General features: G+C 38.6%; 1 protein-coding gene across 3 annotated transcripts in view; it reads left to right on the plus strand.

Moving 5' to 3' along the window:
* Positions 1-26,324, plus strand: part of SUSD1 (sushi domain containing 1) — a 44,766-nt gene that overhangs the window by 1,857 nt on the left and 16,585 nt on the right. Inside the window, exons 2-10 of one of the 3 annotated variants that reach the window (XM_066181425.1) lie at positions 1,189-1,320; positions 2,785-2,940; positions 3,601-3,753; positions 7,247-7,426; positions 9,479-9,658; positions 15,707-15,801; positions 17,374-17,563; positions 18,561-18,655; positions 19,758-19,944. In XM_066181425.1, coding sequence (XP_066037522.1) covers positions 1,189-1,320; positions 2,785-2,940; positions 3,601-3,753; positions 7,247-7,426; positions 9,479-9,658; positions 15,707-15,801; positions 17,374-17,563; positions 18,561-18,655; positions 19,758-19,944 — 1,368 coding nt within the window. The remainder of the gene's footprint in view (positions 1-1,188; positions 1,321-2,784; positions 2,941-3,600; positions 3,754-7,246; positions 7,427-9,478; positions 9,659-15,706; positions 15,802-17,373; positions 17,564-18,560; positions 18,656-19,757; positions 19,945-26,324) is intronic. The other 2 variants (XM_066181426.1, XM_066181427.1) reach the window with 2 other exon arrangements.

Here is a 26,324-nt window from a genome sequence, read left to right on the forward strand (position 1 = left end):
CAAAGGAAACAAACACAAAAAAAACCACCCAAACAACTACAACATTAATAACAAAAGAAAACAGTACCAAGAATTTGAGGGCTTTGTTTCACAAAACCCAGGGCAGTTTGGTTTCGGTGCCTCTGCAGGATCCTCAGAGCACCAAGCTGAAACAGTGGAAAAGTCCTGGCCTGGTAGCTGGGATGGCAGGGTGTCTCGGAAGGCAGGGGCAGGATGTCCCGGCAGCGCAGGGGGTGCAGGGTCACACTGTAGCAAGAGGAGCAGCACCGAAGAAGCTGAAGGCGAGGCAGGACTGGCTCAACTCCCATGGGTGGCAGAGAAGGCTCAGGATTCAGGCTGAACTGGTGATAGTAGATTTCCCAGGACTGGATCCCTTTGGCGACAGTGAAACACTTCCAGCCAGCAACAGCCATTTTCTTTCTCCCTGAACGCCGAAAAAAAGAAGATCGCAGCTGCCTCAAGCTCTGTTTTTTACCTGCATTATCTCCTCCTTCTAACTTTGTCCACCTCTTTGTATCGGTTAAGTACTCTCAAGTATCTAACACTTGGTCTCCTTGGTAACTTATGGGGAAAAAATTCTTTAGAGAAAGAAGGAACAAACCTAACCCCCAACAGCTTCTCAACCTCTTTTAATATAAATTAACTTCTAAAATTACTGTCCTGTAAGTCATTTTATTCCTGGCAGAGTTCACAACATTTTTATAAATACCATTTTTACCATATTGACATGATACAAACAGATTGATAAGTATCCCAAATGTCTATGTGTAAATAATAGGAAAAAGAAACCCCCCAAAAACCACAACAAAACAGAGGAAACAGAAATAAAGACAAAAGAGAAACAAATGCATATGGAGAAAATATTAATAATATTTGATATATCTACTTACTAAATACCTTCTGAACCTTTCTGATTGCTGAAAAACTCTTTTCCTTGTCAGAGAAGAGAAGGATGGACAAAAATGCTCAGTGTAGTTTGTTTAGTCTTTTCTGTTTATTTTTCATCTTTAGTCTTTTAATACAATAGCTGTGGTTTTCCTACAAGTTTCAAAATGAGGTGTGGGGAGGTAGTAGTCTATTGTGTTTTAGTCTGGATTTTATCTCCACTTTGAATTCTGTGCTGGTTATCCTACCATGCCACTTGTAAGGTACTTTTAAAAAGGTAATTGTGTTTTTTTGTCCTTACAGCAGTTGTGAATAGATCCATTCCTGATGTCTGTGCAACCTGCCACATTCATGCAACATGTCAGCAAAGTGGAGGAAAAAGTGTTTGTATCTGCAATTATGGATTTGTAGGCAATGGAAGAACCCATTGTCAAGGTAGGCTGCCTGTTTATAAAATGGAAAGAAACTCTGTAAATTCCTGAAGTGCTCCTTCTCAAGTAATTTTAATGAATTCTTCGAAGCATGCAAAAAACTTTGTCATTTTCTGGCAGAATTCCCATAGAATATATTTGGATTGTTTTTCCTTACCAAAAGACTTCTACACGTTCAGAGGTGTTGTTTAATGTTTTGTTACTGAGGCAGATACTATCCTTCTAAGACAGACATTGATTCATACATGACGAATCAATACGTGAATCAAAGAATGGTGTCAATTGTTGTGTCTCCGTGTCTGTAAGAGCTTACCAGTGCTTAAAGGGGGTGGCCCTTCACCTACAATCTCCTCCTCTCTGTCTCTTACCCTTCTTTTCACAAAGCACTGGCAGCTGCTGGACCCTGCACAGAGTTCAGGTATCTTGTTGTAGGAAAAACAGAATCGTAGAATGCTTCAAGTTGGAAGGGATCTTAAAACATCACCCAGATCCAACCCCTTTGCCATGGCCAGGGACATCTTCCACAAGACCAAGTTGCTTAGAGCTCCATCCAAGCTGGCCTTGAACTCTTTCAGGGATGAGGTATTGGGGCATCCACAACTTCTCTGGACAACCAGTTCCAGTGCCTCACTACCCTCACAATAACAAATTTCTTCAAAATACCAAATCTGAAATCCATCCTCTTTCAGTTTATAGCAATTCCCCCTTGTCCTAGCACTACAGGATGTTGTCCAAAGTCCCTCTCCGGCTTTCCTGAAAGTCCTCTGTAGATACTGGAAGCCCATAATAAGGACTCCTCAGAGCCTTCTCTTTTCTAGACTGAACAACACCCAACCCCTTCAGGCAGCCCACGATTATCTTCATGGCCTCCATTGGACTTGCCCCAGCAGATTAGTGTCCTTCTTATGTTGGACACCCCAGAGCTGGATGCAGGGTTCCAGGTGAGGTCTCACCAGAGCAGAGCGGCAGAATCCCCTCCATCCCCTGCTGCCCACGCTGCTTCGGATGCAGCCCAGGACGCATTTGGCTTTCTGGGCTGTGAGTGCCCATGGCTGGGTCATGTGCAGCCTCTTATCCACCAGCGCCCCCAAATCCTTCTTGGCAGGGCTGCTCTTGATCCATTCTCTACCCAGACTGTATCTGTGCTTGGGATTGCCTCCACCCACGTGTTCCATGGAGTGCTATAATCTGTGTATGCCGTAAGAGCAAAAAGAGAGAGCAGGGCCACATGGTTTCAGCAGCTCTTAGACTCTTAGATCAACTTAAGCTGTGTCACAAAACTGTATTCACATTTTCATCCAGGAACAACAATTTCTGTTGTTCTCCAGCTTATCAGCAGTATTTACATCCCAAATAATTTATAAAGGAAATCAGTAGGGAGAAGTCTGGTTACTTGTGCATGAGTGAGGAGGGGAGTATACCCCACTTTTCCTAATCTCTCTCTAATATTTTTCAAATGTACTGACAGATAAAGATGAATGCCAGATTGGAGCCAGCAAGATCTGTGGAAATCATACACTGTGTCATAATACACATGGAAGTTTTTACTGTGTTTGCCTAGATGGATACCGAGCCTCCAACAACAACAAGACATTTATTCCCAATGATGGCACAAACTGTACAGGTAGACATCACAAAAAATTCTGAGCATGACAAATCCAGAACTTAATTTTCTACTGCACAAAAATATATATATTTTTCTGATCACTGTAGAACTTCTTTTCTGTTATATATATCAGAGAACATTTTGTTGTTGATGTGCTTGTTTGACATACAGGTTCCTAGCAGCTATGAACTAATTCCGTTTTGAACTCTGCTGTGTTACAAATCATTGCTTCACAGTCTCATTCAAACAATGATCTTTTCAGAAGCAGCAGCAGCAACTAGATTAACAAAATAGGATGATACTTAAAATTCCTCAGATTGTAATTTTTGTGTTTAGTGTAGAATATTAGCCAGTTCCTTGTTAGTGATGAACTGTCGTAACCATTCAAGAGATGCCCAGATGCAGGATTTTTCTGGAATTGTTTGAACAGCATATAACATTGGAAACTATTTGTCAAGTAAACCAGTGTAATTCTAAAGATAGCTAGCTACAAAATTGCAACAGTCCTCTTTCCAGGTGCTTGAAGATGAGACAATTATAAGCTTCTTTGTTTTCCTAGAAGAGCTGTGAGAAACTGTGCAGAACTCTTCATGGAAGAGTTAATCTTGGGCTCTATATGAATTAATTAAACCAAAAAACCCTATTATGAAGTTCATCTACTTTTCTTTGAATTTTTAGATATAGATGAATGTGAGGAGTCTGGGCTATGTGGTCACAATGCAAGATGTGTGAATACTGAAGGAAGCTACATGTGTTACTGCAATGATGGTTATAAATTAGAAACTGGAGAACATACTTTTCATCGAGATGCAAACAATGTTTCATGCAAAGGTGAGAATCTTTGGATGCTGTGTTTGCTAGCAGATGAAATCACATGTTGCACCAAAGTGTAGTGCCTGTTCTGGCCTGTGCTTCTCCAGGGCAGAAACCCTTTCCCTGGACTTTGCTTGCTGTGGATTTTTCTTGCCTTTTTTTTTTTTTTTTTCTTCTTCTTCTTCTCTCTTGTATTCAGTTTGTTCCAGTGATGTCAGGGTCCCAGAGTCAACACCAGATATTCCTACAGGTTCTCAGCAGTGCTTCAGACGGGCAGGGTCAGAGAAGCTTGAGAATGTTAAGAAAGTTATGTAGTTAGTTTCTGAGCAGAAAGGAAGTGTGTTGTAATCCAGTTGTTTATATAATCACACCACATAAAGGGGAAGAGAAGAGAGACTAAATAGCTGATAGGAGAGGTTAGATGAATGAAAAAAGCCTAGGGGAGTGAAATAATAAAATAAAAATCTACCTATTTATTACATAATGTCCCTTCTGCATAAATAAATGGTTCTGTTTATGTTGCCATAAAAAAAAAAAAACCCTCAACCAAAACCAAGTTTCCAATGTGAAAATCTGTCTTTAGTGCCAGTTTCACAGATGCAAACTGCTAGCAGTGTAAGCTGTGTATATCAGGGTATATAATGAACACAGGCATCCCAGGTGGAAGAAGCTACCTGGATTATATTCAGCTTTTATTTCTGAATTATTGCCAGAACCATCAGTAAAGCTCACAGCCTGCAATTGCTCAGTTTTTCTGACTGGAGTGCTCCGCTTTGTTTGCCAGAATTGCTGATAACCCTGCTTCTTATGTCACTCACTTGCCTCTCCATATTCTGTGGTGAAGTGGAGTGTCTGTACCAATTGTGTTTCTTGCAGAGTTGCACAAGGGAGCCCTGTCCGAGCAGATGTGCTGGAGGAGTGGAGCTTTTGTATGCAGGCTGTTTCAATGAGATGGAGGATTTGAGGGGCAGAACATTTCTTCTCAATTTATCTGCTGCAAAGTGCTTTACTTTTCCCATGCACAGGGAAATAAAGCTGTGCACTGGGGCCTGAATTTTTCCTCTGATGTTGAAGTATCATTCAGCCATTGCTATAATGAGACTGGCCCACTCAAAGCACCATCACATTGCAGTGTCTCCTCTTTGGTGTTCTGAATGGTTCCAGCTGCATGTTAGTAAGGGTGTAGCTCAGTATCTGCTTCCCTGTGTTCCTCCAGCTGTGGCCAGGATAATTCTCCAAATCTAATATTTTACCCCTTTGACAACCCCTCAGACTTGTCAGATCAGATGTATTTTGTGATGTGTCCATCTAGTTCAGCTAATTTTAAAGTGGTCAGATGTTGTGATTTATGTACTGTGAGATCTTCAAACCCAGTCTCTTTGCAGAAATTGGATGTGGTTCCCCTCCTGAAATGAAGCATGCATGGCTACATTGTGGGGAACTACAGCATGTTACCAGGAAGTGCATTTCATTATGAGTGTCAGGAAGGGTTTTACAGCAATGAAGGAAGGTTCTCATACTGCACTGCAAATGAAACTTGGGAACCTGCCACTTTAAGCCGTAAAGGTGAAGAGTCTTAAATCTTTCTTAAATTCCTCATTAAGGAGGTTCATGCATGGGAAGTGTGTTTGTGAAGATAATAGACTGTTTCCATTGAAGAAAATGTTTTTTTCAAGAGCTGGTTATTTGCTGAAAAAGGAGAAAATAAAAGGACATGTTATTGTTTACTTTTTTCCTTAGTGTAGTGACATTTTTATGCTGGTCCCTGCATTTTTACAGACACTGCAGTGTGTCCTTCTGCCTTTGGGCTGAGGTCTAGGAAACAACTGGATTTCTTTAGCATTCTGGAGGAAAGGCTACTGAGTTGGAAGGCATCACTGACCTCTCATGAAAACATTAATTTTCCTGACACTTTGTGAAGTTTTGTCTGCAGGTTTGCTGTAGATGCAAAAGAGAGACCTTGTATCACTCCTCATCTCTGGGTAGTTCTCATAATTTTAAGAGCACTTATGTATGAACAAACACTTCCATATCTCTGAAGAGTTAAGTTTCCTATGACTGTCTTAAAAATGTATACTTGGCTTTGGTGCTCGAATCATCTGTTCTCTGGCAATATTACTACTTCTGAGTCCATGGTTCTTTTTGTGCTCCTGTGAATAGTTAGAAAGCCTTTGTATTAGTTAAATGATACTTGAAGTGCAAGCTAACAGAGGATACACACTGTATATCAATTCTACAGGGGAGAATTATCATCCTGGAAATTGTCACTTAGTGAGGAGAGTTTTCTTTCCCTAAAATGACAACAGTCCTGTTGGTTTTCAGTTCTTTCCCTTTCTCTCTCCTTTTTTTTTTTTTTTTAATTTATTTTTTATTTTTAAATTTTTTTTTTTTAATTTAAGAATGGATGGAAATGTAACATTTATGGGAAGTGAATAAATTAAAATAAGGGTGCTAAAACAATGTCCCTGAGAAAAGCAAATATTAACTACCACTAGAAGTTCATAAGAAAGAAAAGATAAAACAATTATAAAACAATACAAATAACACTCCCCCCCCAAAATAAATAAAGGACAGTGAATTTGAAAACAAAAAGGGAGTGCCCAGAGTCTCAAGTGGTCCCTAGTGAAAGATTGTGGAATGCAGTTCTTGTGAGTTGCTGATATATTTAATTTTTTGTTAATGTTTTTCAGAAGTTGCTTTTTCATGGGATTTTTTTTAATTTCTACAATCAAACAGTAAGTTAGGTCAGACTTTCTTGGCACATCTGTTATGGTTAATTGAAATAAAATAAATGATACACCAAGAAACAGCCAAAAGTCTGAAATGTCAAACTTATTTCTTCCTTGTATTGCAAGCTCTCTTCCTGGTTTTCAATTAGGACTTCTCTTTCTTGTAAAACCTGCAAGCTGATTTTTTTTTTAGTACAAGTAAATGTACCTTTAACAAATTCTTCATATTTTTGCGTCAAGAACTTGACTTCTTTGTTTAAGCATTATTTAGACTCTTGCCTTAACATGAAACTTTTGTATTGTATGTTGTAACCTTTTCTATGGCTTTGCATTTTTAGTTTTTGTACACTCTTTAAAGTTTTGCTTTCTAAAGGCAGTTTCTGTTCATCAGCCTTCCTTTGAGTGTTGCTCATTGCAAATGGTATAGAACCACCTTATCCAATGTAATCAGGTTTGTAAAAGCAGGAGAGTCTGAAGATTCTGAAGAAAACCAGGACTTTTCTGTATACTAGCAGCTAGACTGAGGAGGGAGTCACAGATTTAGCTTGCTATTCTGAGAGAAAGACAGGAAAGTGTCCTTTTATTTGGAAGCAGATATTTGGAGTAGCTACAGCACTGTCAGTCATAGTGGGGATATTGCAGAGTACCTGAGGAAGTGTTTTATTACTACCGGAAAAGAGGGTTAGCTGGTAAAGATGGAAGAAATACTTATGTGAGTGCAGCTGTCATTGCTCTTGCTGGTTGACTAACAGGTCTATCTTCCTTTTCCTTCATCTCCTCAGGTGTGGACTGTGGAATTCCACCTCTTATTTCGAATGCACATTCAACACCAGTGAGTGGGACCACATACGGAAATGAAGTTACTTATGACTGTGTACATGGTTACCTGATGGCAGGCAACAGTCGCACTGCAATCTGCAACGCCAAAGGACAGTGGGATGGCCCTGATTTGGTGTGCAAAGGTGAATAAAGTCTGCATTCAGATTTATTTAGCGTAGATATCATTTAAGTCACTGCAATAAGTATCAGTCATCCTCTTTGGGCATGCAGTTTATACAGTCTTCTGGCGCAGAGAGTTGTCACAAAACAGAAACTATATATTGAACAGGGGTTTGTTTTGTTTTGTTTTGTTTTAATCTGTGTTGCTAATGAAGTTTCAATAAATTGTTAAAAGTTAACACTTCAAGAACATTATCCCAATGCATGTCAAGCATTGAGATGAAAATACAGCCTATACAGCTGACATTTTTCCACTTCAATATCCACTCTACTTTTCTGATAGTTGAAGCCACTATCTGAAATCAAACTGCTATTAGTTATTAACATATCTTCAAAATTCCTGTATTTAGACTGCTTCTAGTTGCAAATTATGATTCCTCAAACATGCTGTTGCTATTTGAGATGAGTCACATCTCTTACAGTGCTATGATTTAGAAGAATGTAGGCTAAAGAGTTCCTCATTATGATGAAATGCAGAGGTACATTTCTAAAAAAAAAACTTTTTTTTTTTTTTTTTTTTTTTTTTAAAATCTGTGCTCATATCCTTAATTCGGAGACCTTAAAATAATAACACTCTTTAGTCAGCTTTCACTTTTACACAGCTTCACTTTTCCATTTGTTGGGTAAGCAATATCTTTTCAGCTTGATCCAGCAAGATCAAGCTTTCAGTTTATTGCAATCAAATGTAGTAATTTTTTTGAATGCTCCATGTGTATGTTATAATCACTCTCTGCTTTTAGAATGACCTTTAATATTCTCATTCTGTGTCATGAGTCTAAGTAGAAGGTTTGCAGTGTTACTCAAGAATATGCTTCTGCTTCTGCATTTCAGTATGCTTTACAGAATGGCCATGGGCAGGGTAGCTGTAACAGCAGGAGTTTTTTTGTCTCATCACATACTGTCCTTCTGTGAGTTAAGCACATGCTTGCATATGCATTAGTTATTTCAAGGCTTGTTCTGATGATTTATAGAAGATACACTCATGCTCATTGGTGTATGAAAAGGAAGGTAGTCATGATGACGGGATGTATTGCCCACTGAGATACATATGGGCAAATGTAAATAAATTTTCCTTTAAAGGTTGTGCAGATCATGATTCTATAAGCTTTGGTTTTTACTTCTTTGGTTCCCCCCCCCCTTTTTTTAAAATAAAATTTCAGAATCACTTAAAATTATTGAAATGGTTTCAAAAGAACTTGTTTGCTCCATATAAGTTTTAATGATGTTGAATTTTAGTTCTTGCAGTGTTTGCTTCTTATAACTGAAGTGGTGTAGAATCTTTTATTGATGTTTAATTTAATTTATTATTATATTTTATAATGTTCATTGCAAATTGAAAAGCAGATTTTACCCTAAATAATACTATTCCATCTATTTGATCTTCACTTTTTGTTCTTTTTGTTTCCTGTTTTTATTATGCTGCCCTCAAAACCTGAGCAAATGAATTAAATTATTAGTTCATTATCCCAGCTTTCTAATTATCTGTAAAGTGGTTTGCATAGTCTATCAAAATTTCCCCCAGAATTGCTCGTTTATCTTGTCTGTAGCAGCATCTTTTTTCGAAACTTGAATTGAATCCACTGACAAAGGAACATAACCTTGATGCTGTTCTTTTATGACACTCCTTGGACCGTGTGTCTTTTTTAAGATCTACTGTTACTAATGGTAGGTAAAATGAAGGAATTAATAGCATGTGGAGTATAAGAGAGTGTTGTGGTACGATAGACCTATTCATAAAAATTTCCTTAAGATACTTGCTCTCTATTTCTAATCAGGACACTTTGTTATATTTTATGGGTCGTCTGGTAGGATAAATGCCCCACCCAGCTAGAAAGTCTCCAGCCACAAAATTCTGGGTTCTGATGAACTGGCCTGACTTCTAGAAATCTCTAAGAACTGGAAAAAAAGTGAAGTGTAACTTGCTGGGACAGTTCATCCCTCCATGTTTAACACTTCAATATGTCTTGCCTGTTTGCATTTCAAGGTTTTGTTTTTCCTGTTTTACTGTGTTCCAGAAATAGACTGTGGCAAACCTTGGCTGATTCCCCACACAACAATGACCTGGAACAACGCTACCACTCTGTGGAGCAGAGTGTACTATCACTGTAAACAAGGATATTATTTCAATGGAGACAAGAATTTTTCAGAATGCACAATAGATCAGTCATGGGAGAATATTACATACGTATGTGAAGGTAAAAGAATTACCATACAAAGTTGCTGTTTTAATTGCAATTTAATTAGTTTGACATTCCTGTTCTGAAGTTAGGAACAGGAGGAAGAATGAAGGCAAGAAATCCCCTTCTAATTTATGATGTAAGGAATATGGTGGTACTTTTGGATGAAAAGGTAACAGAAGAGACTTAACAATACAGCTTCTACTGAATGCCACAGATCTTTCCATAGCTGTCTTGCTTTTTATCTCAAACAGAAAGAGACTAATGTGACTGGAGTTTTATTGCTTCACTGAGAGCCTTCAACTTTAGAAGCCCATGGACTGTCACCAGAAGGGCAGAAGGCATTTAACAGTACTTTCTTCTGATTCTAATACTGTAAAGTGCAGTCCAGTTAAAGTAGTGGCAATTGAATTCAAAGCCCTTTATCTCTCTTTCCCTCCTTCTCTCTCTTGTTGTTTGTTTTTTGTTCTTTTCTCATAATGACCAAAGCAAAATTTGTTCATGATTGCCTTTCCGGCCTAGATCTAGTTGTCTGAATTTAATTACAGAATTATTTTCTTATTAAAGAATGAGTCCTGAGAAGGAAGATGTGTAATAAAGATGGTGTCATACTTTTGCTTGGAAACAGGATTTTTTTTGACGTTTTATTAACAGCAACAACTAGCAGATGTTTTGGACTATGACTGTTGTGCTCTTTAGTGTTCTTCTGTCCTAAAAAGGACAGTGTCTACCACTGTCTATCTCCAGTTCTCAAGTAGCAGTGCTGTGTTTTGCAGAAGATGCTGTTCATTTAGCTTTGAAACATCTTCATGGTTTTCAAAAGGACTAGAAATATGTCCTTGACTGCTGTCATTTCACTTCACAGAGTTACTGCATGAGGCCTCTCTTCCCTCACTTAACTTCTTGAGCATCTACTGTGAATGTAAAATGTGTGACATCAAGTACAATGAGTATGCAGAAAAGCAGTCCTCTCCGCTGTTAAAGTGCCCAAGTGAAAATGAAACTGCTGTTGTTAGAAGTCATGATTCATATTCCATTCAGGAAATGCACATGACTGTATTTTTTAAAATTGATTTGGAAGCCAGCATTGTGTAGAGTGACTAAGTTAGTCAGGTCTGTCAGTCTTTGCAGTGCCAACAGTTGTCTTGAGTACTCTGAAGCTTTGAAGGGCCTGAACCTGCAGACTGCACTCATAGGATTACCATGGATTTCAGCAAGAGCTTTGCCAGATGTCAGCTCTTGCTGCTGGATTAGAGAGCCAAAAAAGTCAGTTATGGTCAAATGGAACAGTAAGGAAAAGTTACAAAAATAGTCCAACTAGTCCAGACTCCTTTAAAAAAAGTTAATAATCAACAGGAAATTGTTACAAAATCTTGCATCTTCTTGACTTCTATATTTTTCATATTTACTAGAGGTAGCAAATTACTTTAAAATTAAATGAAATTTCTATTTGTGCAGTGATGCCTTTGAGATTTAAATGCTCCTAATGGTGTGTGTGCATAATTAATCAGTAATGCCCATTAAAGTGAGAGAAAATTATGTACCATTCCAAAACAATTTATGGAATGGAATGGAAAACCAATAGTCTTTTCATCTTGCCTGAAAAATTCAATTAGAAACAAGGCAGTTAAGAGAACATCTGCAGGAAGTTCTCTTTGACAATAATTTCTTCATTTTCTAAGAAGTGATTGCCATGGATGCCCTTTATTTGCATTGTTTGGTGCATTGTCTGTTGAGATATATAGTACATACATGTGTGTGTATACAAGTACTTTTCTAAGTAGCTAGTTTAAATATTAAAAAAATTTCTTTACAAAGTTAATTTTACTTATGATGCTGATTGGATTAAGCCATCAGTAAGGCAAGGCAATAGTAAGATGGATTACAATTTTTTACCAAGCTCTGATTTATACACATAAAATGAGGCAATTGAAGTGCAGAGAGCAGGCCGGCAATTAAAATACCTGCTGTCTAGTGTACTCAGTGTGTGAGCCTGGACATCTTGTGTAGCTGGTCTTCACAGAACTTCTTTCCCTGTGGAGTAGAAATGCTTGGTTTCCCTGAATCTCGGAACAGTTAGTGTTGGAAGGACCTCTGGACCTCATCCAGTCCAATCTCCCTGCCAAGGCAGGGTCGCCTAGAACACGTGACACAGGAACACATCCAAGTGGGTTTGGAATGTCTTCGTGCTTCGCTGAGCAGCCTGTTCCAGTGCTGTGCCACCCTCAGTGTAAAGTGAAACGCCACGGAAAGAATTCCACAACTAATAATAGTTGTTAGAGTGGTATGTGTTTATTGACGACCTCGAGATGTGTGGGGAATAATTTCACCAAAGACATGCATGCACACCCACCAGGGAACTTGCCTCCCTTATTATTCCCTGAGGTCTTACATATGCATGACATTCCATGGTCTCCCTTCATACATATTCATTCCCTGGCCCCGCCTGTCCTCACTTGGTATGGTAATTAACTCCACGCCCTTCTGGCCATGCTCAGTCTGTTGTGGTGATGGTATTTAGGCTGTGTTGGTGGTTTTCAGGCATTCGTCTCTTTACTTTTATCTCTCCTGTGTGTGCCTTGGCCCTCTTGGCACAACAAGGGAACATATCATCTTAGAGTCTGTCTTCTTTTCTTTATCTACGCCCTTAGCCTTGTTATTCTGCTGTTTAGGCTAGTTCTTCTTCTGATTAACTGAAGGTTCTTCATACTTGTGGTGCTTAAAAATATGCTAAAGGGTAACAGATACAGCATTCGGTGACCACTGAATGACATCTCATATATTCTAAAATACTACTTGGAATGCATTCTAACATACAGTATATGTTGTTCAATCTATTATAAAGGATCAGCTGGAATTTTTCAAATCTATGTCTCATAAAGAAGCTCTTCCTCATGTTGAGGTGGAACTTCTTGTGTTTTAGTTTATGGCCATTGCTCTTCATTCTGTCTCTGGGAACCACTGAAAAGAGTCTGGCACCATCCTATTGGCACCTGTATTTGAGATATTTTCATTTATTTAATTGCAAAAATGTGGTCTGTATTAGTAGCAGGTGGCATCTGCAACATCATCATCACTTACAGAATTTAACAGGCAAAAATACAAAGAAATCTAATACTTGGGTTTTTTCTTTCTACTAAATTATGTATGTGGGGGGATGAGTGGCAAGAGCACTGTAAATGAACTTGCATGTGTGGATTCTCTTTTAGCTACTTGCTGAAGATAAATGTCAGAGTGGAGTTGATTCTCTCTGCTTTCTGGTTAAAAAGTTGATGTCTTTGAGTTTCTTGGCATAATTTCTCCCCCTCCAACACTCCCTGGTGCTGTTAAACACTTTGCTCTTCTTTTTGCATTTTACCATTTGTGTTGTGTTTACCAGCACCTGTCTTTCCTGGCTGCCAGCAGCCAGGTCCTATTTACATCTCTCTGTCCTCTGCCAAATCTGCCTTTCTTGTATTTGACTCCTCCAGGATTTTTTTTTTTTCACCTTTAACCTCTGGTCTCCAGGTGTTTATTTGTATGTTGTTTCTAGGACACTTTCTCTTGGGATGGGAAAAAGATTGTGAAGGTAACCTCAAGGTCAGTGGGGTAGCAGTGAACTTCACTCGCCTTGGTTAATTCCAAATCAAAATTTTATAGTGCTGAAATATAGGCAAATGGAGGGTCTTTGCTTCTCCCATCTTATTTGTGAGTTTAAGCTGTTGATCAAAATCGGATACATTTAGGACCTGGATGTTACTGTATGCTACTATGTGTTTCACAAAGCCAGTTTCCAAGCTCTGTAAGTCACTGGCATTGTTAGATTTCACAGTAGAATGAACATTTCAAGGAACCTGTCTCCCTCTAGTTGCAGAATATTTTTTCAGAGAAACCTTTGTGCTATTATTGGATACTACGTGTATGCTACTGGGATTAATGTTAAACCAAGCCCTTTCTGTGTATTTGGTTGTCCAAACAAGGATTGTGTGTTCAGTAAGGATAATGGAGAAAAAGCAGTCTCCTAAGAAGGCTGAAGACTTTGTTGTGGTAATTGTTCTGTACAGGTTTTCGTGCTCTTTCACTCATATCCATTTAAAGTGGAAACTTTTGAGAAAAGATCTGCCAGTTATTCTGTGAATTTATGATCATTGTCTGGTGGCCTTGTCCTCAAAGTTCAGAAGGTATAACAGCAAAAAATGGATGTAGATACAGAAAAAAACCCCACAAGGCTACTAGTTCTGCCTTCTTCCTTCTAAGGGGGCCACTGTAGAAGATTTCTTCCCTTGTCAAAATACCCAGCACAGTCACTTTTGTTGTTTGCTGCTTTATTTTTCCTTGTTTTTTTTTTAGCTGTATTTTATGAACTCATTAGTCAAGTTGCAGATTTTCTTGCTAAGAAGTCTTGCAGATTACTCCCTCTCTTGTCCCCCCCCCCCCCCCCCGCCGTTATGCATCTTAATTCAGATCTCGTGGATATGGAAACATTTTCCCTCTGCCTCTGAGTCCTTTTTACTATCCATTCTTCTAATAAAACCATGTCTGATTTAAAGAATACAACAGCTGAACATAATCTTTTGCTTTGTGATGGTAGAGAAGCCTTAGACTGCAGAGTTTTGGGGCAGTACTGTGAAACAGATAAAAATAAAAATAAGCACCACTTAAATACAGTTAATCACACAGCTCTTTGTAAGAAATTTGTTTTAGAGAACGTGCAGATTAATCTCTTTCTTCTGTCCTGAAAACATGGAAACTTTCAAGAGCATTTCCATATATGATGAATGTGCAATGTAGGAGCTAAAACTAGCTGGGAAATGAACTGGTTTAGTGAGTGAGGCATCTATTTGTTGACTATATGGAGATGGAGATAATGTTAGAAAATAGTTTTATGGCAGTTCTAATAAAAAGAAAGAAAAAGGGCTGAAAAATACATTAACAGTTACATTATTGTTCTAATTAGCTGCCTAAGTATGAAGTGCAAGAAATGCTAGAAACTTATAATGTGCTGGTTTATTTTAGTGTCCTCTTGGTGCCCACATGCTACAAGGGGGCCCCTGTGAGACGGTAATGAAGTTTAAATACAGAGGAAGAGTGCCCTGACCTGTACTTGCTTTTACAGCAGAACAATACACCAACTATTTTGTGAATTTTCCCTGAAGAATCTACCAATGCTGTCCTATAAATACCTTTCAAATTTTCAGCAGCTAGTAACTGTTTTTCAGCTTAGAATCTATATCAGGTTGGGTTTGTATGACCTTGGTCATGTAGTGAATGTTATAAGAAAACATGGTAGTAGGACAAAGGAATGAAAATTTGAAGGCTGGTGAAGGAAATGAGTAAGTATGTTCACTGTTGATCTGAGTTGTTACCCGGAGCTTTGTTCTTGGCCATATGAACATGTTATCTTGTCATGTGAGAGCAACTGCACTGTGTCTAATGACAGTAGTGAGAGAGCTGCTGAAAAAAGCATGGATCAGCTGACCTTCCTAGCTGTGCTTTGTCTCTGAGAAAGCCTGCTCTTGTAAGTGTGTTAATTAACAGAGGTGTGTTGAGGGATGTATCTCGGGTTGCTACAACTGTCCTTCCTACGTGCTCGGTTCTGTGGACTCCGTTGTTTTAATCTAGTGTTTGTTTTGAAAATGTTCTGCTATGTTATTTAATTTTATTTATTCTACTACATGAAAAGATGTCAACAACTTTTAAAAAGCAACTCAAGTAAATAATGAACCAAAACATTCATTCATCTATAAATAAATTTTTTTCCAGTCTAACAAAGAAGCTTTTTAAAAAGTTCCTGGATCAGTTTATGTAATGCTGGCTGTATGTTTAAAGACTTCACAGTCTTTAGCTCAGGACATGCTTCTTCCCTTAGCCTGTTATTTTAAGTTTAGGAGCCAACACAATTAAGAGAAAACTTTCTACCTAACGTGCTTACCTTCTTTGATTTTTTCCTGTTTGGACAAAAAAAGGAAAGCAAAAAAACCCCCAAGACCAAATCACAGAAAAAGTAAGAAATAAACAGTTGCTCCAAACATAAGATTTGCATGAGAAGTAATGGTTTTCTTTCTGTGCTCATGTTTCTGGTCACAGAGGAGGAATTATTCAGTAATTTATCCGTATTCAATGAAACATGTGTGAGGTGGCAAAGGAAAACTGGAAGACTGGGAGTGCAGGAAATGTACACAGTAAGTAATAATGGAAGTATTTGAGATTGGGAGTAACTTTGTCCTGGTTTTATCTGCTGATTCAGCAGTAGATATTTGTTTTGTGGGTTTTGTTTGTATGGTAGTTTGTCTTGATCTACGCAGTGGAACACCTAGAAACCTAAAGGCGACTGGCTGGGTTAGGAAAGAAGAAAATTCCTGTCCTAAAGGTAGGTGAAAAACTCAAAAGCTTCTGGGTCTCATTCCAGTAAATCACCTGAATGCCTGCTTGAATCTGTAAGAGGTTACAGATTAAGTTTATGTTTTAGTGAAGTTCCATTGAAGAGCTCAAGCTCACATTGCCACAGAAAACACTGCAAAACTGGGGCTCTGTCCCTGTCTTTGACAAGTATCTCAACTGAACTGTGTATCACTTGCAGATACTGGATATAACATGTTTTAGAAATCCAAGGTATATTGAAGTCATGTGCCTTGCTCAAAAGGTTCAACTAATGTAAATCTGAACATTTTAGAACTGTTTTTCTTGGAAACTGAAAACAACCTTTGTAACTATTTTTTTTAACATGAGCATAAGAATAAAAATAAAGGCATAAATTCACAGAAGCAAAACAAATAGTTTGGTCAGTGTTTTTGAAAGCCAAAACAACATGATAAGAATTCCCGTGTTTTCCCAATAACATCCCAAGAGAGGGTTTTTTTGCGTGTGTTGTTTGGTTTTGGTTTTTTTCCCTTTTTTCAGTATGTCCAAGTAAGGAAAAAAATAAAAGGGATTATTTAGGATGTCCAGGGTAAGTACATTAATGTGGAAAACACTTCAAGGTTGGGTAATAATTTTGGAAAGCAACCCATCTTTCTCTTCCTATGTTATACCAAAGAATTTTTAGTTTGTATACTTTTATTGAGCTCTGCTGAGATGGAAAATACAGCTTCACAGTTCCCCTAACAGGTCAAAGCCGGTTTTTATGTATCCAATGGTAACTTGTAAGCTGTGGATCTCTGGTATAATGTGCTGCGTGCACATACTTTTCCTGAATTCAGCCATCTGAAAGACACTTCAGAATAGCCAGAGAAGGTGAGCTTTGTCTCTTCATGTCATACAAGCAACAGATTTCTTTTTCATTACACTGGGACAGTCTTAGACAAGCTTTTCTTTTACTGTTGTTTGGTATTCCATCCTGCTACTGCTTCTGTGGGGCAAGGGGGAAAAACTAGCAAAAGGGAAAGAAAATAACAAGTCAATGTAGTTTCTATCTGTGTGCTGTAAACAAGAAACAATATTTTCTTACACCTTACTATTTGAGTTGGAGACCTTTGTAGGGTCCACAATAGATTAGGTTCCTAATAGATTGGGTGAGATTCCATAGTAGATTTCTTCTCTCTGTTGTGGATATTATGAAAAAATATTAATAATTTTAACAGCCAGAAGAAATAAAGATCCAATTTATTAAGACATTTCGTAGCTAGTCAAAAACCCATATATTTTCCTTGAACTGTTACTCTAAACCAGATGTAATCCTGTGTTCCCTTAAATAAGTTAGTATTCTGAATTTTGGAGAACCATAAGAAATTGCGCTATTGTCTTTGTTTCAATAGTTTCATATACTGGGCCAAAGACTGGATGAGAAGATATTCTCAGAAGATCTGATATTTAACATCAGTACAAGTGAAAATAATCCAAAGGTGTGCTTAGATCTGAACTCTGGAAGAAACTACATGGTGAATATAACTACCATTTCTTCTACAAACATCACTGTGTCAGTTACAGTAGCAATTCAAACAAAGGGTATGTTCTATTTTGTATTCTATGTGCTTATAAAAGAACTTACTGTGCTGCAGAGTTCACTGATTTGAGTCTAACAGACAGGAAAAGGGGCTGTTTCCTAGACTTCATAATTCTTTATGCTGACTATCAGATGTAGCCACTGTCAGCGTCCTCTTTTTCTGCAAGATGTTTTTATTTCTGCTCAGTTGGCCATTGACTCTGTGAGCAAGGAGAGCAGTGGCAGTAAGTGCCCTTCAGAAAGATCTGGCAAATTTGCTTTTTCAGGACTTGCCTTCTTGAGGCAGGATTAGTACAGAATTTTGGTCCATGGTACAGTGCCTACTGGTTTCCATTTTTTGCCTTGAAATACGATTCTCTGCCTGTAGGAGAATTCCCTGTTGCTTGGCTATGTGATACTAATCTAAGTGGTATGAGCATTACAGACAATGCTCCTATGTTTACCAGCGATTAACAGGGTTCTGGCAGTTACCAGTTACTGTACAGAAATCATGTTCTAACAGTGGATTTCTGTAGTATTTTAGTCATGGAGACTTTAGGCTTGCCTTCTAACATACTAATTCTGGTGAGACAGACCTTGAGAAATAATTGCTTTTGGAATCCACAAAAATGCATTTGTTGGCATGCTTTTTACTAAAGGGAATCAACTATGACAAATTGTTCTGTGATAATTTTATTTACATCAGGAGGCCTGAACCCCTGATCTTTCTGTCATTATAACCTTCTAGGCCCAGACAAGTTAATCATGTATTGGATTTCCTGAATAGCATGCTTGGGTTTTTCCAAAAGCTGATTTCTCTGGAAAATGATCATGCTTTACTTATCTTGTGTGTTCATTCAAAAAGAAATTATAACCCACCTCTCTGTCTCAGAAGAGAATTAAATTTAAAACTTTAAAAATTTAAAACTTTTTTTTTATTCTCAGCTATTCATATTCAATTAAGCTGACGGAGGTAAAGTTTTTAAAATAAGTTGATCTCTTTTTTAATTGTCTCTACAGTAAGGGAAGCTATCAATAATGTATTAATTTTTAATGATACCTGCTTGAAATGGAGGAGAAGTGTCAGGGGAACTGATGTGGAAGACAGATACTCAGTAAGTGACAATCTATATTTTGAATATAGAAAGCAACTTTTATCAATCAAAAACCTAATTTTTCAAACACTCAACTGCTAGCAGTATTCCTCATTATAATAATGTCTCATAAAACCCCGAAGAATAGTCTTGCATAGCAGCCAAAGAAAGACCATGCTCTCTTCCAGTCCCCTGTTTCTTGCCTATTTTTTCCAATATTTAACTCTTAATTTGCTCTCCTTATCTGTACTTTCAAGTTTGCCATGTTTAAGCAAACAACCCACACAACTCTATTCCAGTTCCACTGAGTCAGTTCCCTTTGCCTTGTGGTATGCCTTCAGTCTGCCCTTACCCCAACGGGGATTTTCTACATGAAATACTTCTGCCAGGTCTCTTGATCACCTACTGTTGTCTCAATTTTCCCTGTGCCAGGAGGCACTGAGAGATTATCTGAAGGCATAGGATCTATTTAAAGAAAAATTAATGCACAGTTAATATTCAGCAAGCATTTTAGTTTTCATTAACAGACAAATCATTTGATCAGGAGAGCCCTGAAGTTGGTGACTTCATTATCATTTCAGTCATCAACAATAAAACACAAAATCCTACTGAAACTAAAAATAAAGAACCCATGAGCCTGAAAATTTCCCTGGAAATACAGGTGTCTCCAGACAGATCCCAGAGTGTCGTTGGCACTTTGGCATGGGTCAAAATAACTTGATTTTGTCTCAATCCTCAGGGTGAAACTGGAGAGGTGTTCATGTGAGCTTACTTTTATAATTCACCAGGAGGGTGAAATGAAAGTGAAAGTGAAACTGTTACTGGAAGTGAACTGTTACTGGAAGCCCATATGTTAGCAGGAAATGTGGTCTAGGGGAAATGAACAAAAAAAAGGACAGACTAGGAGTAGACGTGAAAGAACCCAGAAAATATCAGATATTATCAAGATAGATCAAATTTTGGAAGCATTGGAATTTGAGTAACTATCAATGCCAACAGTTTTGACAGATTGTATGCAGTGCTTGCTGTTTTGCTGCTTCTTCTAATTAAGAGCATGAGATGGCTTAATGCAAGTAATGTATTATAACATTTCAGTTTTCATGCTGTGATTGTTTGGTTACAGTTTCATGTGCAAGGCCAGCGCTGGTATCAGAAGAACTTCTTTCATGAAATGACCTTTGAACTTTCCACACACAAACAAGCTCCTGAAGTTTGTTTAGATTTGCAACCAGGCACCAATTACTCTATTAATATTTCCATGGTAGCTTTGAATTTTTCACTGCTTGTTTCTATGACAACACAAATTACAGGTAGGTCTTGCCATTTATTTTATGTATTTAAAAAAGCACCTAGTGAGTGTAATAGACTCAAGTGAATCTGTTGATCTCAGTGTTGGGTTGCCAAAGTATTCTTTCCATGCTCAAAATTGTCCATTGTAAAGTTCAGAGGCAGAAGGGGGAGAGAAATTGAGGTGTGGGGTGTTAATATGTCAGTTTGGGACATCAGGGAAAAGATAAATTGGTGGGTTGGACACAAGACTGGTATCTAGGACAGCTGAGTTAAATTCCCCATCCTGTTGGGGGCTAAGTCACTTTTTAAGAAAAAGTTCTTTCTGCAGTGGAGTTAACAGCTCAACTGCACTTTGTATGGGTGTTTGTGACAACAGAAAAAGACACTATTAAAGTCTGCAAGAATCCAAAGTAGAGTATGGGAATCTGCAAGTACCTCATACAGATACTTTTGCCTCTACTTGTCAGAGTACAAAATACATTTGAGCAAATAAGCTTCTGAAGGTAGAGCCTCAGCTTCACAATTTAGCAAGATATATGCCACTAAAATGCCGTGCTGAGAAACATCTTATGGATCTGGTTTTGTTTAGAGCAGTTTTCACCATCCCTGTACTGTCAGACTCTCTGTATTAGGTGAAGTGCAGTGCGGTGTTTGATGATGGTATCACTCTTCCTGTCAGGGACACAAATTATAATAGCTAAGAAATAAGAAAACTCTCTGAACATCTGTAACTCTGTTCGGCCACTAGATGGAATCAATTCTCTTCTGACTGCTTAGGAAGAGGTGGAGATTTGTGTTTTGAAATCCATAGTATCACTGTATTTTGAATAGTAAATCTGACGGTTTTAAGCTTCATGAAAGATAAAACATCTCTTGTTTCTTAAAGTTGCTGTTCAAGATATACGACCTGCTTGTTTCCGTTTTTTAAAACAAAATTACAGTAATGATTTGGTAATTCCTTTTCACAAGTTTCCTAAATGTCACTCAAAAGTAGTGCCCTTGAATTCATGAGTACTAGCTTTTGTTAAAAAAGCTAGTAAGATATCTTAGAGTTTTGTTGATAGAAGTAATTTTTGCATCCATACTCAGAGAAAAGGAAAAGCTCTTTACTCACTCTTCCTGTGGTATTTCCTCACTTCTGCAGGACTGCATCAGGTCACTTACTCAGCAGAGCTCTAGAGAACACTTTGCAGCAGGTGCTGTGTGAAATGGTATTTGTGTCTTGGCAGCCGGCATATTTTCCTCTCTGCTGAGTTAGTGCTTAACAAATGCACATGCATAGCCTCAGGAAAGGTCTTTGCATAAAAGTCAGGTCATTTCCATTTTGAAAGAAGATTTTACAACGCAAGCCTGTTTATACCTGATAGTTATCTTATTCAATAAGCAATAAAAGGTAGGTGTTGCTATGTCATGTTAGGAGTCTTTATCTAAAAGTTGATGTGCAAACACTTATTTTTTGACTTTCATTTAAAAAAACATAAAAGTATGTATTTTTTAAGTTATTGCAGAAATTGCAGAAAATTAAAAAGCCAATAATGATCTTGCTGCAAAACTTGCCAAATAATGGAATTTAAATAAGATTAATTGTGTTGTTATCTCATTGAGGATGAAAAGGATGCAGCTGAAATAATTCTTCTGGCAGCGCTGCTTTGACTTCTGTGTCTTATGCCTTGGAATTGCATTACCTACGCAAGCCGCTTAATTTATATAAAAACTATAACTTAAGAGTAGGTATATAATTTTCATCTTCATTTGTCCAGTTAATTTGTAATCATGTATGCATTTTCTGTGGTGGATGGAATGATCTCAATTTATCTGCCAAATAGATTCTGAAAAGTGGCTCTATTAGCTCTGGTGGTTTTCTAGCTAAATGGTATTGTAAAAATGCAAGATATGTCTTAAGCACAGAAGTTCTAGGGAAACTGAGACTTAAAAAAGTATTTTACTGGTTGTGTTCTCATGGGTTGTTTAAGGTTTGATATGCCATCCTTTAAGAGGTACATGATCAGCTGGTCTGTTTCCACAGAGGTGGGGGACAAATCCAGATGTTGTGTCTCCTTGATTTTTACAAACTTTTCACATTTTGAGAGTTTGGAAAATCTTAACTCTTAATTTTGAATAGTGTAAAGAGACATGTCCCAAACAATTGGATGATCACTGCCTTACAGACCTAATTTCCTGACAAGGATAGTGATTGTGTAAATTTTTCAACTGTTGGAGAATACAATAAGTATGTAAATGCTAGCAATAAGTTTGGCTATTTAAAAAAAAAAAAACAAACAAGATTTAAAAATGCATGTTATGAAAGTTACTTCTATATCCTGAATATCTATATCTATGGCCATATTAATCCTGAATGAGAATATGTTATATCCTTATTATTTCTAAAGAAAAAAAGCCAAAAACTTGGACCTAAAAGCCTGTTTTTCTCCCTGGCAAGTAGCATCCTCTAAAAAATAGTTTGGTGGTGAGCCCAAAGTTGGTTTTGCCCGTCATCTTGTGGATGACAAATACAGTCTAGCAAATGCTTCATGGATCATTGTAACAGGCATCTTGCACAGTCATTTATGTTGTCTTAACATATTTTAAAGAAACTCTCACCACTTGTCTACTGGAAATAGGAAATTGAGTCAATTATCAAAAATTATTAGGCAGTGATTATATTGTAGCTGTAAAAAGATTGTAGCAAGATTGTTTTTTAAGCAAGGAATCCTGTGTCCCTTTGTCCTAGGGTGACTTTATGGTGCTTGTATCCCCAGTCGTCTGTTCTCTTTGTGCTATATGTTGAGTTCTGTGCCTTTAAGACTGGTTCTGAGAGCGAAGCAGGGAAAGAAGAAGTGCACAGTTTGTTAAATAAACAGGTTTTTGCACTTTTCTCTGAGGAGGCTCTTTCCCGGACAGGTTGGAGGGAGGGACCATTTGGGTTTGCTCCCCAGAGGGACACCATTCAGGGGTTTTATCCCAAATTTGCACTAAACCAGGACACCCTTTCCAGAGAAGCAAAGGAAGGTCTTGTGGTCATACTTGTGATTATACTACTTACACGTGGCTCTGTTCATTCTCCTTTTGAAATATCGTTTATTAAGGCATGCTCAGGGGAGGCATTGTTCTTAATTTCACTACCTGTTTGTACATGTGAATTTAAGGTGGTTGAACTTTGTAACCATTTCTTCAAATGTTTGAAAAACAGAATAATAAATAAGGAGCTAGGTCTATTTTACTTTCATTGCTAATGCTCTGAATAAAAGCAATTTTTTCAGTTCAGTTACATTAAAATTCTATTGATATTTAAAACTGTTTTTGAGCTTTGCTTTGGGTAGATTCTTTATGAAAATTCTGGTGTTTGAGGAGTTAATGAATGCCTCTATGTTTACCGAGTATGGTCGGCTTTTTTTTTGTTTAGAGCAGACCACTATGACCACTGAGACATACTAAGACAGAAGTGTTTCTGGACACTAGAAATAGATCTTTTGTGCCTAAATGTAATTACTGATTACATTTCCTTCTTGTAAAATAATTCATATTAGGTATGATATTATTTCTCATTACTTTTCCTCCTATTGGTTTTCTGCTTAGAATCCAGCTGTATTTTGAGTTTGTTCAAGGCATTCTATTACATATGCTGCAATTCCTTGTGTATTTGAACTTGTACTTTCCAAGGGGTTTGAGTAGGCCTCACCTTGAGTCTGTGTACCTCAGATAATTGTAGTACTTCCTGTGTTTCTCAGCTGCTGTTCTTTTTGATTTAGCTGAGGATTTACCTTCAGGCCACGTACTCATGTGTGTCTCATCCTCTGTTTCATATGGACATGTGAGTGACAAAGTAGACTCACAAGCAGAAAGTCTAGAAATTGACTTGAATAAGAAGAATGTATTCCATCACATATTAAGTATAATCTTTTAGAGCCCTGCTCCTTTGTCTTGGTGTGTGGAAAATGTACAACATTACAAATCAGATTGTGATGTCTAATTTGTTCTGCCTTTGGATGTACACACACACATAAAAGATAGACTATTGTTCTGATCTGTTGTAGGATGGAAAAGATTTACAGTCATTCTCATAAAGGGAGTTCTTTAAGAGGGGAAAACCCAAAATCGACTTTCCAGTGAGGAAGTGAAAGACTGTTGGAGGTGAGGTGATCTGACAGTTCTTAGTCTGAGAGCACATCATGTACCTCCAGAGAAGCTGTCTAGTAAATTGTGCAGCATCAGAGCACGAGAATGGCCAAGAAGGGAGTTTCTGATTTATGTAATGGAGAAAGAGAAGTGATGAAAACATTAGCATCATTACTCCTTTTTTAATGTAGGGGGGGGAATGAGTTGCCAGTCATGTAAATAATTTCATACATATGCATACACTTTGTATTTTTGTGCAGAGACTATTTAAATGCATGATAATGAATCCATATGAACACCACTTCTCTATCATTTTTCTGAACTCCTCCATAGCTGTGAAACCACGGACATTCATATAAGTTGCTTTGTAAACATTCTCTTATTCTGTTTACAAAGCAACTGCTATCAGTGACGCAGTCTATGCTTTACAGCCAGTGCTTTGCAAGAGGAATAAAACTTTGATTTCCATCCTGTTTGCTTTGGGTGGATTGCTCACAGAAGAGAAACAAAAGCAAAAGAAAACATGGGGTCTTCTGTCAGGCCTTCTAGTTGAAAGCACCAAAAGCACCTTGCTGAGGTTTCACTGACCAAATTTTCATCCTCTCCCGTGGCCAGGGACTGTGAAGTGCCTTCATCTTGGTGCATATGAGCATATCTTGGTGCACATGAACATATGCCAGTCTCCCATGTACCACGCATCCCATTTAAGCAGCTCCAAGTTGGACAAAGGACGACTATACTTGGCCAAGAGGAAGGGAGAGCTGCAGAGTGCAGAGCACAGGCAGAGGATGTAGGGTGGCACTGTAAGCCTGTGTGCTCGCCCTGAGTCCAGCACAGTGCTGCACCCTTCTGCTTAGGCAGGCAAGGTCCTGTTATCAGCTTAGGAAATGGGGTGAGAGCAGTGGTGGCTGTTTACAGGGTCCCAGACCAAACCTCTTTCACTGAGTTTAGGAGGCTGTCATACCAGGTCCCCTCTTGTGGAAGGACCAGGCAGGCCCCTAACCCAAACACCCTGGGCCAGCAGCACCGAGCTCCCATTCTGCTGCCAGACCCTGAACACCTCCCCCAGACCTGAAGAACATCAGACTGAGCACTCAACACGCCTCATTTGTTCCTAAGGGATAACAAGGGAAAGGTGCCGCAGGAAGAACCGGAGCAGATGACAAATCATAGAAATGTTCAGGTAGGGATGAGCCAGGAGACAGGGATCACCCTGGCTCACCTACACACATGGCAGCAGATGACCATAACGCCACCTAGAAACAATCTGTATGGGAAGCAGCAAGATGTTGGCGAATTTAATTTTCAAGGTGGAGTTCCGGGCCCAGAGGTGCTCTGCAGCTGGAACTGGGGCCCCTTCAGGCCCTGCTCTGGCACAGAAAGCAGCCGATGAGGCACGAGCTGGCTCCCTGCGTGTTGTGTGGCTGGGAATTGCACCCGCGGCGTGAGGGCAGGCTGGCAGGACACTGGCGTGGAGGAGACCGAGAGGTCCCAGCCAAGGCCACATCTCCCTGCTTTCACCTCTCTTTCCTTGCCTAGGGCCGATTTTCTTCAAAGACATGCGGGCCCTGGGCAGTGCTCTCCCCAGGGAGGGAAAGGCCCGTGTGTGCGGCGGAGCTCAGCCTCCCACGGCAGGCCGAGCACTCGGCTGCAGCAGAGCCGGGCCTGGCCGGGGACACGGCCCCGCGCACGGGGTCCATCCGGGCTGTGCGCCGTGCTGAATTCATACCTTCCTGATGGGGAACGGCGTGGGGTGACATTCAGCCACACAGCAGGAGAACAAAGGCCACAGTCAGCAAAGGGAATCACATGAGTGGGATTTCCAGAAAGGACCAGTCTTTAAAGATCTAAATGATATTTTCTGTAGATGTGATCTTGGTTTATTTATTCTCCTTCCTTCCCTCTCTTTGCATAATGTTCCCCTCTAACTGAAAAATCTCTTCTCACTCTGTGCTAGAACAATTATTTTTAAATATGTACAGTAAAGTTAATTACTCTTCAAACAGTAATACAAACAGTAAACAATGTTTTCTATTGTAATAATATCTCTACCTTATTTTAGTTTTACTTTTATAGCAGTGGCTTTTACTTCCTTGTCTTAAAATTCAGCAAAAGCCTTTTGGACATAAAGCCCTCAAATAACCATGTGATGTCTGAAAAAGGCTGGAAGTAAATCCCCATAGTCTGGTGTCTATAAAGCAGATATTTTTTTGTGGTAGTGCTGGAGTTGAGAGGGATATCTCCACCTAACTCACCCACCTTTGTCAAGTGCTGTGGTATATTT

This window comes from Chamaea fasciata, unplaced genomic scaffold, assembly GCF_029207755.1.
Source record: "Chamaea fasciata isolate MVZ Bird 193981 ecotype frontalis unplaced genomic scaffold, bChaFas1.0.hap1 SCAF_4, whole genome shotgun sequence".
Taxonomy (NCBI): Eukaryota; Metazoa; Chordata; class Aves; order Passeriformes; family Sylviidae; genus Chamaea; species Chamaea fasciata.